Source organism: Oxyura jamaicensis, chromosome 6 (genome assembly GCF_011077185.1).
Source record: "Oxyura jamaicensis isolate SHBP4307 breed ruddy duck chromosome 6, BPBGC_Ojam_1.0, whole genome shotgun sequence".
Lineage (NCBI taxonomy): Eukaryota > Metazoa > Chordata > Aves > Anseriformes > Anatidae > Oxyura > Oxyura jamaicensis.
The window spans coordinates 17,349,827-17,362,379 of record NC_048898.1 but is presented as its reverse complement, the minus strand read 5'-3'; the positions used below and the strand labels follow the sequence as shown (position 1 = coordinate 17,362,379).

Here is a 12,553-nt window from a genome sequence, read left to right as displayed (position 1 = left end):
TGTTACAGTGCTTTCTTTGGTCCCTTCATTTGGATTCTAAATCTGGGGAGTGCTCAGAGGAGTTGGGGTGCGTGTGGAGAGTGCGCATACATTTATGAATTCATGTCTGCACAGTGGCAAGCGTAGGCTATTGCTGTCTACAAATAGCATCAGATAGCTCACCTGTTAATCAGAGGTTCAGATATTAATCACTGGTGGGATTTCATCAGTAGTCATGTTGCAGTGCCCTTTGGGTTTGGGGACTAAAATTTTTTCCTTCTTCCCACACTACCATGCATTTCCAAAAGAGCAGTGGCCTGTATATTGGTAAAAACTTTGAAGATTTGGCTGTGATTTTGCTACACTGCTGCTGATTCTGTGAGAAACCTCAAAGTGTGTGATTCGGTATGGTTTCATATCCATCTTGTGATGCTTATCTTTCAAGAGGAGAGAGACTGAGTAGATGCAGGACCTATAAAAGCAGAAGATGTATAAGTTGAGTGTTCAAGCCCAACAAATTCAGGAAAAGTACAGGTGGTTGTTCTTACTATGGCAGATAAGCTTGCTAGAACGCTTCAGTATCTTCAACATTTCCCATTTTGCACCAGAAGAGATGATGTAGTTCAACTAGAAGTTACTGGGTCAGATGAGGATAAAATTGTCTGCTCTGCATAAAGAACACATCAAGCTAAATGATATCAGTGGTTCCATTTTGAGTTCAAAAACTATGACTCTGTATACTGTGTGATGACAGAGTGGAACAGACTTAAGTCACTGAGTGTCTTGCTATCAAGAGGAAAGCATGTCATAGAATTCTTTTCATAATCTGTTCCAATTTTATTGTGGAAAACAGGTGTAAAAGGACCTAAAGTTATTACTGGCTGTTGCCTTGATAGTGGTATGTGTACAAGAGCTCAGTCACAGAGGATCAAATATTCTGTTGTTGTTGTTCTTTTTTTCCTCTGGTAGGTGAGAATAAACATGTTATGTGAACTCAACAAGCTTAGAAGCCTGTATGCCTTTAACTTGAAGGGAGAAAAAAGGCAAAACAAAACAAAAAAGACAAAATAGGAACACTGTGACAGTCTTAAGGAATGTTTTAGAGAGACCTAATGTAGTCTACCCAATATTGACCTGGTCCTTTTTATTTATTCCTTTTTTTTATTTTCCAGGGATTCTAGAATGGCCATTTTGGACTAAGTTGGTGGTTGTGGCTATTGGTTTCACTGGAGGACTTCTGTTCATGTATGTACAATGCAAAGTGTACGTACAGCTATGGAAGAGACTTAAAGCTTATAACCGAGTAATATATGTACAAAACTGTCCGGAAACTAGCAAAAAGAATATTTTTGAAAAACCTGCACTAATGGAGCCAAACTTTGAAAGTAAAGAAATGCTTGGGGTTCACCATTCAGATACAAACTCTTCACATTACACAGAGCCCGAAGACTGTGCTGCAGAAATCCTTCACGTCTGACTGCTGGGTGGGAGGGATGTTTCTGTATGTCCTTGAAGTTTTAAAATATCATTGTTTACTGCAAACTGCTCTACCTTTTTAAAATTGGCTAACAGCCGAGGACTGGCAGATGAAGTTTTTTACATTTGCGTTTTGTGGGAATTTTTTTAAATCCCTTTGGCATATCTGTCAATGTTATCATGGTTGCATACCTCTCAACGTTTCGTCTCACGTACTGGGCTGATCAAAGAGCCACAGGTTACTGAGTAGAATGAGCCTTGGTTGTGGTATTAAGCAAGCCACTAGTGAACTGTCGTCAACTTAATGGAGTCTGTTACTTTAGAAGATGACTCTAAATGATTCTGGAAGATGTGTAGAGTGTTGGTTGTTGTCTTTTTTTCCTGTCTTGTTTTTTTTTTTTTTTTTTTAAGCAGGATGAAGGAGAGCTGTCCCAGACTCTGAGGGAAATGAGAAAGCTAGAGTCTAATCTACTGCTAACACTGCCACTAACATTTTGTCTTAGGCAGCAGGTGTAAAATTATGCTTTACATATTGTGATGAGACTCATAAAGCATATAGCACTTTTAAAAATCTTTATTTTGTAATATGTATGTCCAATGAGAATGAAACTTGAAAGAATGTGTCACTTTCAGAACATTTCTTCATTCTCTACCCCATCCATTCTACTGAAACGTAAACCTCTTGCCTTATCTAAAAAAAAATATTAAAATTCCAACCTGTGATTTCCAACACATGCACACATTATCTTACTAAACATAACACTAAAAAATTGCCTCTTCGGGTTTCCTTTGAGGAACAATGTTTTTTTCAAAGAATGTTGCACTTGTGACTTGTGTTTGGGGAGTAGTGGATGTGTACAGTGTTTGTTTTCAATGCATAATGGTTTCAATGCTCTGGGGATTGGTTTTGCTTTTTTTTTTTTTTTTTTTAACAGGTCAGGCCATCAACGGACCTGCACTTATATACCTGATGTAACTTTCATTCCAAACCATTGCTTAAGGTTTTGTTGGTATATTAGTAAAAATGTGAGCTGTTATGGAAAAAAGATACTTAGTCAATACAGCTGAAATTGGTTTTCCTTCTTTAGTGCTGTGTCATGTGTGAATTACCCAAGAATTTGGCACTGTGAGGGGAGGTACTAAGCTCAAATTTGAGGAAGTAAATACTACATTAAGTGTATGAGTTTAAAAATGGTTTTAGTCCTGATATGATGGTCAGAGAATTGCTTTGGCTATTGCTTTGAACGAAAAGAGGGACATTGTTAAAATCTGTATGCAGAGCTTTCGACAGACTTACCCACTTACTGGACTGGTCCACTTCACTGAACCACTCTCCAGTTTCAAGTCATTTAACCAAAGCCTCATGTCAGTGTGACTGGGTCAGGCCCAAAGCCCCGCTAAAACTCAGCACATGAGGCTTCTGCATCCAAAAGCTAACTTCCTCTACCAGAGCCCAGTCTAAATCTCTGTAAAGTCAATGATAGTTTTCTGACTGGTGTTAGCAGGAGCTACCTGGACTTCTCAGTTAGGTAAAAGCTTCTGTTTACTTGCTGAGATACTGAATTAAATCCTGAGGTCCAGTTCAGGTTATACTTTGTCCTTTCCAAGTAGAACTTTCATTGGTCATAATCTTTTCATATCAAAATAAGTTGCGATAACATATCCCAAAGAATAAGAGATCAGTGACTTTTTTTCTTGAAATGTAATATTAATTTATTTTTAATTTAATCTTTAAAAAAATGCCTGAGAGGGGTCTATGGTCAGAGAACACACACTAAGAGCTGTTAGAAGAAAAGTGTGCGTGTGTGCCTCTGTATGATCTCATGCTTGAAGCTTACTGGCTGTGATCTTTATGAACAACATGGTACTTTGTTCTTGAGATGTTCTAATATATAAAGACTTCTAGACAGTCCTAGCAAAGCTGCACTGGCGTGGGTTTGCATACTGTGTCAGGTGTCAGGATCTCCCATGCTTATGTGATAAAAGACAGACAAGCCCTGCTAGTACCTGGGAAGCAGTCTTCATGGCCGTGTTCATGTAGAGTTTGTTGCCTACACCTGCCATATTTTAAAGTGCAATTACTCGGACCCTTTCCCAAACTCTGAGAACCCAGATAGGTAACATTCAGTCTTGGTTTGGTTTGTTTTTTTTTGTTCTGTGAAAAGGTTTACTGGATAAACTCAGGTGGGTTAATCAGGTCTTACACACCTTCATCATTTTCTTCTGAAATGCCCAAGTGCGCACGGCTTTCATGTCTTCAAGATGCACAGAATCAGCTGCTGACTGATGCTGTGTGCGTTCTCATCTGATCTGTGGCCAGTAGGGGAAATGAAAAAGGGCAAGTTCTGATATGAAACCTGTTTGTACTCCAGCTCACATCTGAGAGGCAAAAGTGTCTGACTGATGTTCTGACAAGCACCACTATGGCATACTGTAAAATGCTGGTCCTGTTTCAATCACTGTCATAAATGATTCTTGGTGAAGCATTGTGAAATCTCATTTGGTGTTTTGGAAGCTCCATGCAACATATGCCAGTTGGTGTTCAGTGTATTCAGGATGCTGAGGTTTTCTTTTGTTTGTTTGTTTGTTTTTGCTTTAACCCTATGTATTTGCAACTTGGGAAGAAAAACCATCCCCAGTAAAATCATCTGGGGAAAAATAATTGCAGATAAAACTGTTTTAGCCAGCGTTACTACTTACCATCCCCTCTCCACAGAGGCTTTTTTCTAAAAGAAAGGCATAGTATATAATTCTGAATGCTACTGAGGATTGCTTAAACCAGCAAGGGCTGGTTTGAGCTGGTTTGAACCAGAAGAGATCCATCTGTCAGGATTTTTTGTTATGCTGATCACACTTGTGCTAATTCTTGCCTGATGTTAACAGGGGGCTTCTGGAGATGCAGTTCTCTGCTTCTGCATGGTGCTATCAAATGATATAAGAAGGCTGAATGGTGCTTTTTCTTTCTTCCTCCTTAAAGAGATTCTGTTGACTTGTTTTCAGCTTCTAGCTGTGAGGCACTGATGCTAGCTCAGATTGAGCACCGTCCTTTCTGCCCGGATGTTGGTAAGGGAAACAATTGTGCCCCCATCACACCAGGCATTCCAAAACTTCCTTTTGGCAGCTTTTGAAATGACAAAGTCTTTTCTGGTCCTTGTCCTTTCCCCAGCATGAGTTCAGATTACCTGTGACTTCCCTGAGATAAGAATGTAAATACGAGGGAATAAAGGCTTAATACCATCTACCACAGCCCGTTTGCTAGATTGCCAGAGCCCTTACTGATATGGCATAGACATCTGACCAGACTCCCATGCTATTGACTCTTCAGTCCTGTCCAAAAAATCACTGGCTATGCCAAAGAAATCTCCCTGCTACATCGTGTTCGGTGCATCTGCCAGGTCATGAACATGTATTATGTTAGAAATACAGGCAAATGTTGCAGAAGATTGCTTCACTTTATGAGATCGTGAGATGTTAAATTAATCCCTATGACTTCTCAGGACTTTCTTCAGCTGTAATCCAGTATTTTGGGGAGGGGGTCTGTGTTTAAAATGTTTCCCTGGGCTCTGAAGAGGTGGCCAGTCCTGCCACCATTACCTGGTGAATGTCGTTGAGGTTGGCTTCGCTTCAGCAGGAGGGATTCAACAAAGGTTACACTAAGCCTGCAAGGAGCTAGACAAGTGCTGGGCCTCTGTCCCACAGCCTGTGAAATCCTGGGAATCAATAGTAACTCCCTGTCCAGCGCTTCTACTGTGTCCCCTGTACTGATCAGGGCATCCAGCCTACTCATGCTGGTGCTGTATCAGGAGCAGATTCCTTCTGCCCTGTGTTTGGCTGGGTAAGTATCTATTACAAACTGGGACTCGGATCCTGTAAAGCTGAGGTGTGTTAAGATACAGATTTCCAGTGTAGTCTGCTATGGAGGTTGTGGCCAGCAATGAAATGGAGGTCTGTGTTTCTGGTTGGGTCCCTCTCAAATGTTGGTGAAACAGGGCAAATACAAAAGCAAGGATATTGCTGGCTAGATTTTCACAGCATTATATTAGATATGCAAAGAAAACTTCTGAACAGGACCTTTTATTTTGTGATTATTTTCTAGTTTTGAGATATTGCAGTGTCTGTATATCCCAATGAAGTACTGAGAGCACTTGTCTTTGTATAGAAGATAACTGTTTAAAAATTGCAGCTGATCTTGTACTTAGGTAAAACATTTGTAGGTAGGTAATTGTATAACATTAAACAACTTTACACTGGCATGTGTTGTATAGTTTATACAAGACACTTCACAGTTCTGCAGATTTTTTTAGTTAGTAAATTTCTAGTAACTTAAATGTATAGTTTTGTATCCTTTCATGTATGTTCATTTTCTCAGTATTGCCACTTGCAGAATTATTTTTAGTTTCTTAAAATGTAATTAGTTATTTGTGTGTGATACACAGGGTTATTGACTGCAGCAATAAAGTGTTTCTATAAAAAAAAAAAAAAGAAACAGAACAAAACAAAATCAGCATAGTATGTTTTGTTTCAGACAGCATTAGCGGCCCAGCCTGGAGAAAAGTTGAGCTTTCCAGTAGTGAGATGATCAAATGAAGTGAGTTAACTTCACCAGAGTGAACCCAGGACCACATGGCTCTTCAGCGTAGGATGCCAACATGCAGTAGGATCCATGACAATTTGATGTCATGGATCATAAAAGGTTAGTTAATCATCAGAATAAGTGGGTGACCCCTTAATTGCAATGAGAAGATAAAACTTTGTATAGGTGCTTTGCGGTCAGGTATAGGAATCATGGGAAGAGTTTTCTGGCTTGTGCCATGCAGGAGGTGGGGAGAGAGGATTCCTGTGGGCAGTAAAATCTGTGGAGCTTCTTGAGTCAATGCTGAGTGTTGCTATGAGTGTTTGATGTCTGATGTCGGCATTCTCATGTGCAGTGGTGCCGAGCAGATGATACTCATTACGCTGATTCATGCCTAAGAAGAAAATAAGTTTGCATAAGCATGGAGTGGTGGACAACCGCAATAACCGTTCATTGCATAAAGCACGACTGCAGTGCTGTATGTGCTTTCATGGCAAGACCAAGCCTCAGACATGAAGTCTTCAGCAGTTTTTATAGAATAGGTTTCTAGCACCGCTAGATCAAGGAAAACTGCTATATGCACCGATGTGAGACAGCTTGTAACAAAAGCATAAGTGCCAAAGAGGAAATAAGATCTGGAAAATTGTCAGTAACAGACACGGGGGTCTCAAAGAGACTCTGGATTTATCTTTCTTTTTAAAGAGTGACTAGTTTTGAATTTTATTTCAGGTAAGAAATGGGAGGACATCCTAAAGAGGTGTTTTTCATGCAAAGCAAAAATGTCTGTGTCCTGTGTGAGAAAAATCTCAATTTTCTTCAGACAGGATCTTCCATGAAACTATTTTATTCGTGATTGCAATGGCAGGCATCCTGTCAATCAGGAGCACATTTTAGTAAACAAATCATAACCTTTTATTCCCTATCACCCGATGCCTGATCACCTCCCGTTTCCTCATTGGCTGAGTACTATAGGTTCACAAACTACTGAATGCTCCTCTATACCATGTATGTACAACTTTTCTTTTTTTTCAACCCTTTAATTTCTCCTTTCTTATGTTTTGAGAACTTGTGATTTTTGTTTTACTGTTCTCACACTGCTCATCCTCTTTTTTTCAAGCTTCTACCTTATTTTGGAACAGTGAGGCCTTCTACTGTCCGCTTATCTACTTAGCATTTCTCCTTACTATGACTACACAGCTACCTTGGAATAAAGAAAAATTCTCTACTGCAAAAACACAACTTTGTTTCTCACAATTCCCCCCCCCCCTACTTTTTTTTACTCCTATTGTTTTTGCACCTCTTCACATACCGCACTCTTTGAGTTTTTCCAACATTAAGGTGCAATGTTCTTCTTCGGACGTCACGGAGGATGACAGATATACAATGCCATTATTATTACAATACCAACACATAGTTGTTTGATCCAATTCTGTTCAGGTAACCATAAAGTTAGTTTCTCCCAAATGTTTCTAAATCCCCAGGAATTGTCATCTTGAGCTACTCTATGTAGGATCTTGTTGTGTGTTTTTTTTTTCCCAAATATTTTTGAGATCAGTCAAGTTCATCCCATTTGATCTACATATCAACTAGTATTAATTACAGTGCACGCTCTTCCTTATGAGGTTATTAATAAATCTAACACTTTTTGATTCTAGAGTACTATTTTTGCAAACTTATCAAACTTATTTTCTAGTTCTTCAGTTATAGCTGAGATATTTACAGTAGCGTTTTCTAATTCACACACCATTCATTCCCCCCCCAAACTAATGAAAATTAATTTTCATTTTCAAAGTAGTAAATCTCAATGATGTCAGTTGGATATTAGAAAACAGCTATTTAGAAAATAGATTAAAAATTAATAATATTTATTAAATTAATAAATATTAATAAAATAATAATAGATTATAGATAATATATAACAGATAAGAAAGAGCAGTCAGGCACCGCAACAGGTTGCTCAGGGAGGTGGTGGAGTTACCGTCCCTGGGAGTGTTCAAGGAAATTTTGAACGTGGTGCCTGGGGACATGGGTTATTGGGTGACAGTGGTGGTAGGGCCATGGTTGGACCAGATGATCCTGGAGGTGTTTTCCAACTTTAATGTTTCTGTGATTCTATGTTACACTGATGAGAGGCTAGAGCTTGAGCTGGAAAACATTGTGTGGAACATGGGAAGTGCAGGGCAGTCCCTTTGGTCAAGGAACCGCCTTTCTTTCAGGCAAGCCAAATGGCCCAGGGGAGCCAGCCCCAGAAAAGGGTCCCTCAGCCCCCCCTACCCTCCTCTTTCCCCCATGTGAGGACATCTCCCAGGCCGCTCTCAACACAACCCACTTTGGCCACGTGTGGGCCACGTCATCACAGAGGCTTGCTGAGGTCACAATGTCACCACTGCCTCGTAGGCCCTATAAAACAGGCCCTCCTGCCGCTGGCCCACCACTCACTCAGCTACTAGGAGACTAGAGGCAGCAAGGTGAGAAGCAGCTCTGCCTGGTTTGCAAGGACAGCCGTGCCATCCAGAGCAGCAGCAAGAAGGAAGGCAGCTGACAGGAAACATGTCGTGGGCAGAGAGAGCGCCAGCAGCACCAGATACAGCAGTGCTCGAGGGACATCTGGTGCTCAGCCCACAGACACATACAAGCAATATCATTGGCACCACAGGTGTGAAAATCAAGCCGACAGTGGCATGGTACCTCAGGGTGGAACAAGTCGACCCCCTGGTGTGGCACCCTGGCCAGAAAACATGCGGAATCGAAGGCATCCTGTTTGGGCAGTCCCGGGCAAAGACTGGCTCATCCTCCTGCCCAACACCGTGGAGCCCATGGAGCTGTGATCCACCTGAAGATATGGAGGAGGCAATGGAAGTGGATACACCACAGCCAGAATGGACCTGGGACTACCCTGGCACGTCTTCACTGTGCCATCAGAAAGCACAAACAGCATCACAAGAGTGCCCAGCCAGCTCCCTACTCATTGCTCAGGCCACATCCCAAGCATTAGCTGGAGCCCCCAGATCTAATGGACATCCTGCAGGCTTGCCTGCCAGATGTCCCAGCAATAAACAACTCTTGCCAATTTTCAGGGGTTGTGTGAGTGCTTCTTTCCCATCCCCCAGCCCTTGTGCGACAGGTCGCATCTCCTGCACGGAGCCTCGAGGAAGAGCACAAGAGCGGACACAGCTCCCTTTGGTCTGCTGGAGGAGTCCCCGAGGGCCACCATGCACCTTTAACACTTGTGAAAATAGAGTGAAGGATGAAAATAGGAGTGTTTAAGTGATTATAGGTGGCTAATTTCTTACATTAGGAGTGAGTTTCTAAATCTGAGTAATTGGTAACGACAGACATGGAGAAGGCTGAGGTACTCAGCAACTTCTTTCCCTGCGTCTGCACTGGTAGATGGGCTTCCCAAGTCTTTCATTTCCCTGAATACATAGACGGAGGCTGGGGGATCAAAGTCCCACCTGCTGTAAGTGAAGAGCAGGTTGGACACCACCTGATGAATCTAAACATGTACAGATCTATGGGACCTGATGATATGAATCCCAGGGTCCTGAGAGAACTAGCTGATGTAGTTGCCAAGCCTTTCTTCATCATAGTTGAAAAGTCCTGGCTTTGGGCGATGTCCCCAGGTCTGATGGGCCAGCGGCATTTTCCTGTTTACCTTTTGACATACTACAGAACTCCTGCATACTTGTTCAGCCAGAGTATATATATTCCTACACATACATATTCCTTAGTGAAGCACATCTGGTTATGGTACATGAAACTACTTGTATAAAGCTTACTAAAATGCACCAGCAAGTCTTATATACAAAAATACCTTGCTGGAGAGATGCTAAGTGAGATACAGGGCCTGCCATTTGATTGACAATCTCTGGGCTGAAAAGCTGATGGGCTTTTTTAAGGAGCAGAGCCTGTAGAGCAGTTTGGACTCTGGTTTAAAAGTGCTCTTCATCTTGGCATCAGGCACCTCAAGTGAATTACAAAATAACTTCTTCCCTCTTGCAAACCTCGCTTTGATCTGAGAGTCTTGCTGTCACCGTGTGAAGCGCCCATCTCCAAGGCAGAGCAGAGCAGTGGCACAGCTGTGACTCCAGGGACTGAACTCAGTTGACCTCAGGAGCTGAAGCCATGCGGTGCAGTGAGTAGTTACTGTCAGCTGGTGGGCAGCATCGGTGTGACCTGCCTCTTGCACCAGGACAGAGGGAGGCCGTGTGAGGCAGGAGGGCAGCAGCAGGGGTTGGGAAGATCCACCTCAGTGTCTTCTGGAGACTGTGGAGGTGTGAAATGGAGACTGCAGCTGCTGCCTCCCAGCTTCTCAGAAAACCAAGCCCCTTGAGAGCTAGACTTGTCCCTGCTAACCTGCTCTGGTGGGACCCCTTAGAAAGAGGGCTGAGGGAAGCAGAGGGATGAGGTGCAGAAAGGGGGCTCACAGGACGCCCTGGCTGGAGAGGAGATCTCCTCTCTGCAAGGGTTTTGTCAGGAAGCCAGGGGAGGGAAAACAGCTGTGGTGGCTGTGGCCAGGAGTTTGGGGCCCACAGTGTATGTCTGAGGAGGAAGCAGGTGGGCTCTTGAAGATGCTAGTAACAGCAGAGCAGCCTGGGAGGTTGAGCTGAAGCCTGCTGCAGGTACAGGCTTCAGGTACAGGTACAGGTATAGCCCGTAGCAGGAGAAGGGCCATGCACTGCTGTTCGGCTCAACATGCAGGGACTGTACGTCCTCCAGCACGTCTCCACACAACTGCCCTATGTGCCACTGTCCAGATTTCCCCATCCTCAGCCTGTTCACCCATATCACAGTGTGTTTGCCCATCCCATTCATTCATTCTACTCATGCAACCCAAATTCCCTTTGTCTTCCCTCAAATCCTTCCTCTTTCACCATTGTCATTATTTTCTCAGTCCTCAGCTCGCCTCTTGGCGAAGTAGGGCAGAGAGGGTTGTGTCAGGAGGAGCCAAATTACATCAGCATGTGATTCATAAGGATGACTGTGGAAGTACTCAAAACTGGCACTGTGCATATAAAGCTCAATGTCAGTCTGCCTTCCCAGTTTTTCCTGTAAATCATATGTTTGGCTCCTTTATCTGATGTGTAGGATGCTCTCTGATGTTTTGGGATTGATGGGGTATGGTGTTACCACAATCCAGACAGTGAGAAGAGGATGCTTTTTCACAGCCTTAGGATGGATGAATGACATCAGAAAATCAGGCAAAAATATAGAATAAGAGCCAGAGGTTTTTTTTTTAAAAAAAAAAATCATCCTGGCCACACAGAAAGAGAGGAGAAAGTAATTCAGAAGGGAGGCAGTGAAGATTTTTTTTTTTTTTAAAAATAAAAATAAAATGGTAGAGCCCTGGGTGAGGGAAAGAGGGAGCAAGTTCAGAGCATTACTCAGGATAGAATAATTGAAAAAGTAATATTGCTCAGAAAGGGTCAAGTGATGGCAAACTTTAAGAATACTCTTTTAAAGTGTGTTCTAGAGAAAAGGCAAGATTGGTGACAGAGGAATTGGTAGCTGAAAATAGAGAAGAGACCTTGGCTGGCAGTGTTAAGGGGCTGAATGAAGTTGTCTCAAAGGCTTTAACATCAGAGGAGGGTTTGAAGTAACTGAATAAAACAACCCCGAGGCTGCACAGAGCAGAGGAGGGAGATCACCACTCAGGGTGTGCTTGTTAAATCCCCAAACTTCAAGGAATCTGGCTTGCAGTTCCTAACATTTTAAGACTTCACTAAAATTAACCTCCCAGCCATTTTTTCTGGGAGCCTGTCAGTGTGCTGGTTTGCTCTGATGCTCTCTTCCTCAAAGGCCACCTGCAAATAGGGCAGACCATGCAAGCTTAGAATTCATCACTATTAGAGCTCTAGGGTCTGGTGTTGGGGACAGTGTGTTCCTTTGTCAAGGGAAATGGTTGTCCTTGTGGTTTGGAGAGAATAGGGAATGTCTATGACTGAAGGCTTGATTCCAACTGAGAAAACACAGCTGTCTTAGGCAACAGATGTAATCCTTCATATGGGCTTTTTACCCCTCTGCATCCTAAATTTTAACTCACAAAGTACCATTGCTCCCTTCCTGAGGATGAACTGAGGTCTTTCTGGAGTCTGTCTTGCCACTTGTCTTGTTCTCATGCTTTACTTCTTCATCTTTAAACTGCTGTTACAGGATTGATTTTTTTTTTTTTTCCAGGACCATAGGACTATCTAAGTTATTCCCCTGCCAGCAAGATGACGGTTAATTTTATCCCAACAGAGTGCTTTCTCATGAAAATTAAATCCAACTGTTGAGCTTTCTGGTAGCAGTGGGTCAAAGTAAGTGGAGGCAGAAGTCAAAGATATTATTTCAGAGATGATTTTGGATGTGCCTGCCCTCAAATTAGAGCTGATATTGCACGTTCCTCTATTGGGACTGTTGCCAGGGCTTGGTACATTTGCACCAGACTTCAGTCCCCCACTGCTGTTCCAGTTTTATGATTCTCAGATCCCAAAAGGGTGGCCCCAAATGCTGCTGCATTCCTTGTCTGTCTGCCTGCTTTCC

General features: G+C 42.6%; 1 protein-coding gene across 4 annotated transcripts in view; it reads left to right on the top strand.

Annotated features, from left to right (window-relative positions):
* The window catches only part of MARCHF8 (membrane associated ring-CH-type finger 8), a 94,697-nt gene extending 88,774 nt beyond the window's left edge, over positions 1 to 5,923 (top strand). For all 4 annotated transcript variants that reach the window (XM_035330491.1, XM_035330494.1, XM_035330493.1 and 1 more), the window contains one exon: positions 1,152 to 5,923. In XM_035330491.1, coding sequence (XP_035186382.1) covers positions 1,152 to 1,456 — 305 coding nt within the window. In that variant the 3' untranslated portion in view covers positions 1,457 to 5,923. The remainder of the gene's footprint in view (positions 1 to 1,151) is intronic.
* Positions 5,924 to 12,553: the final 6,630 nt, after the last annotated feature.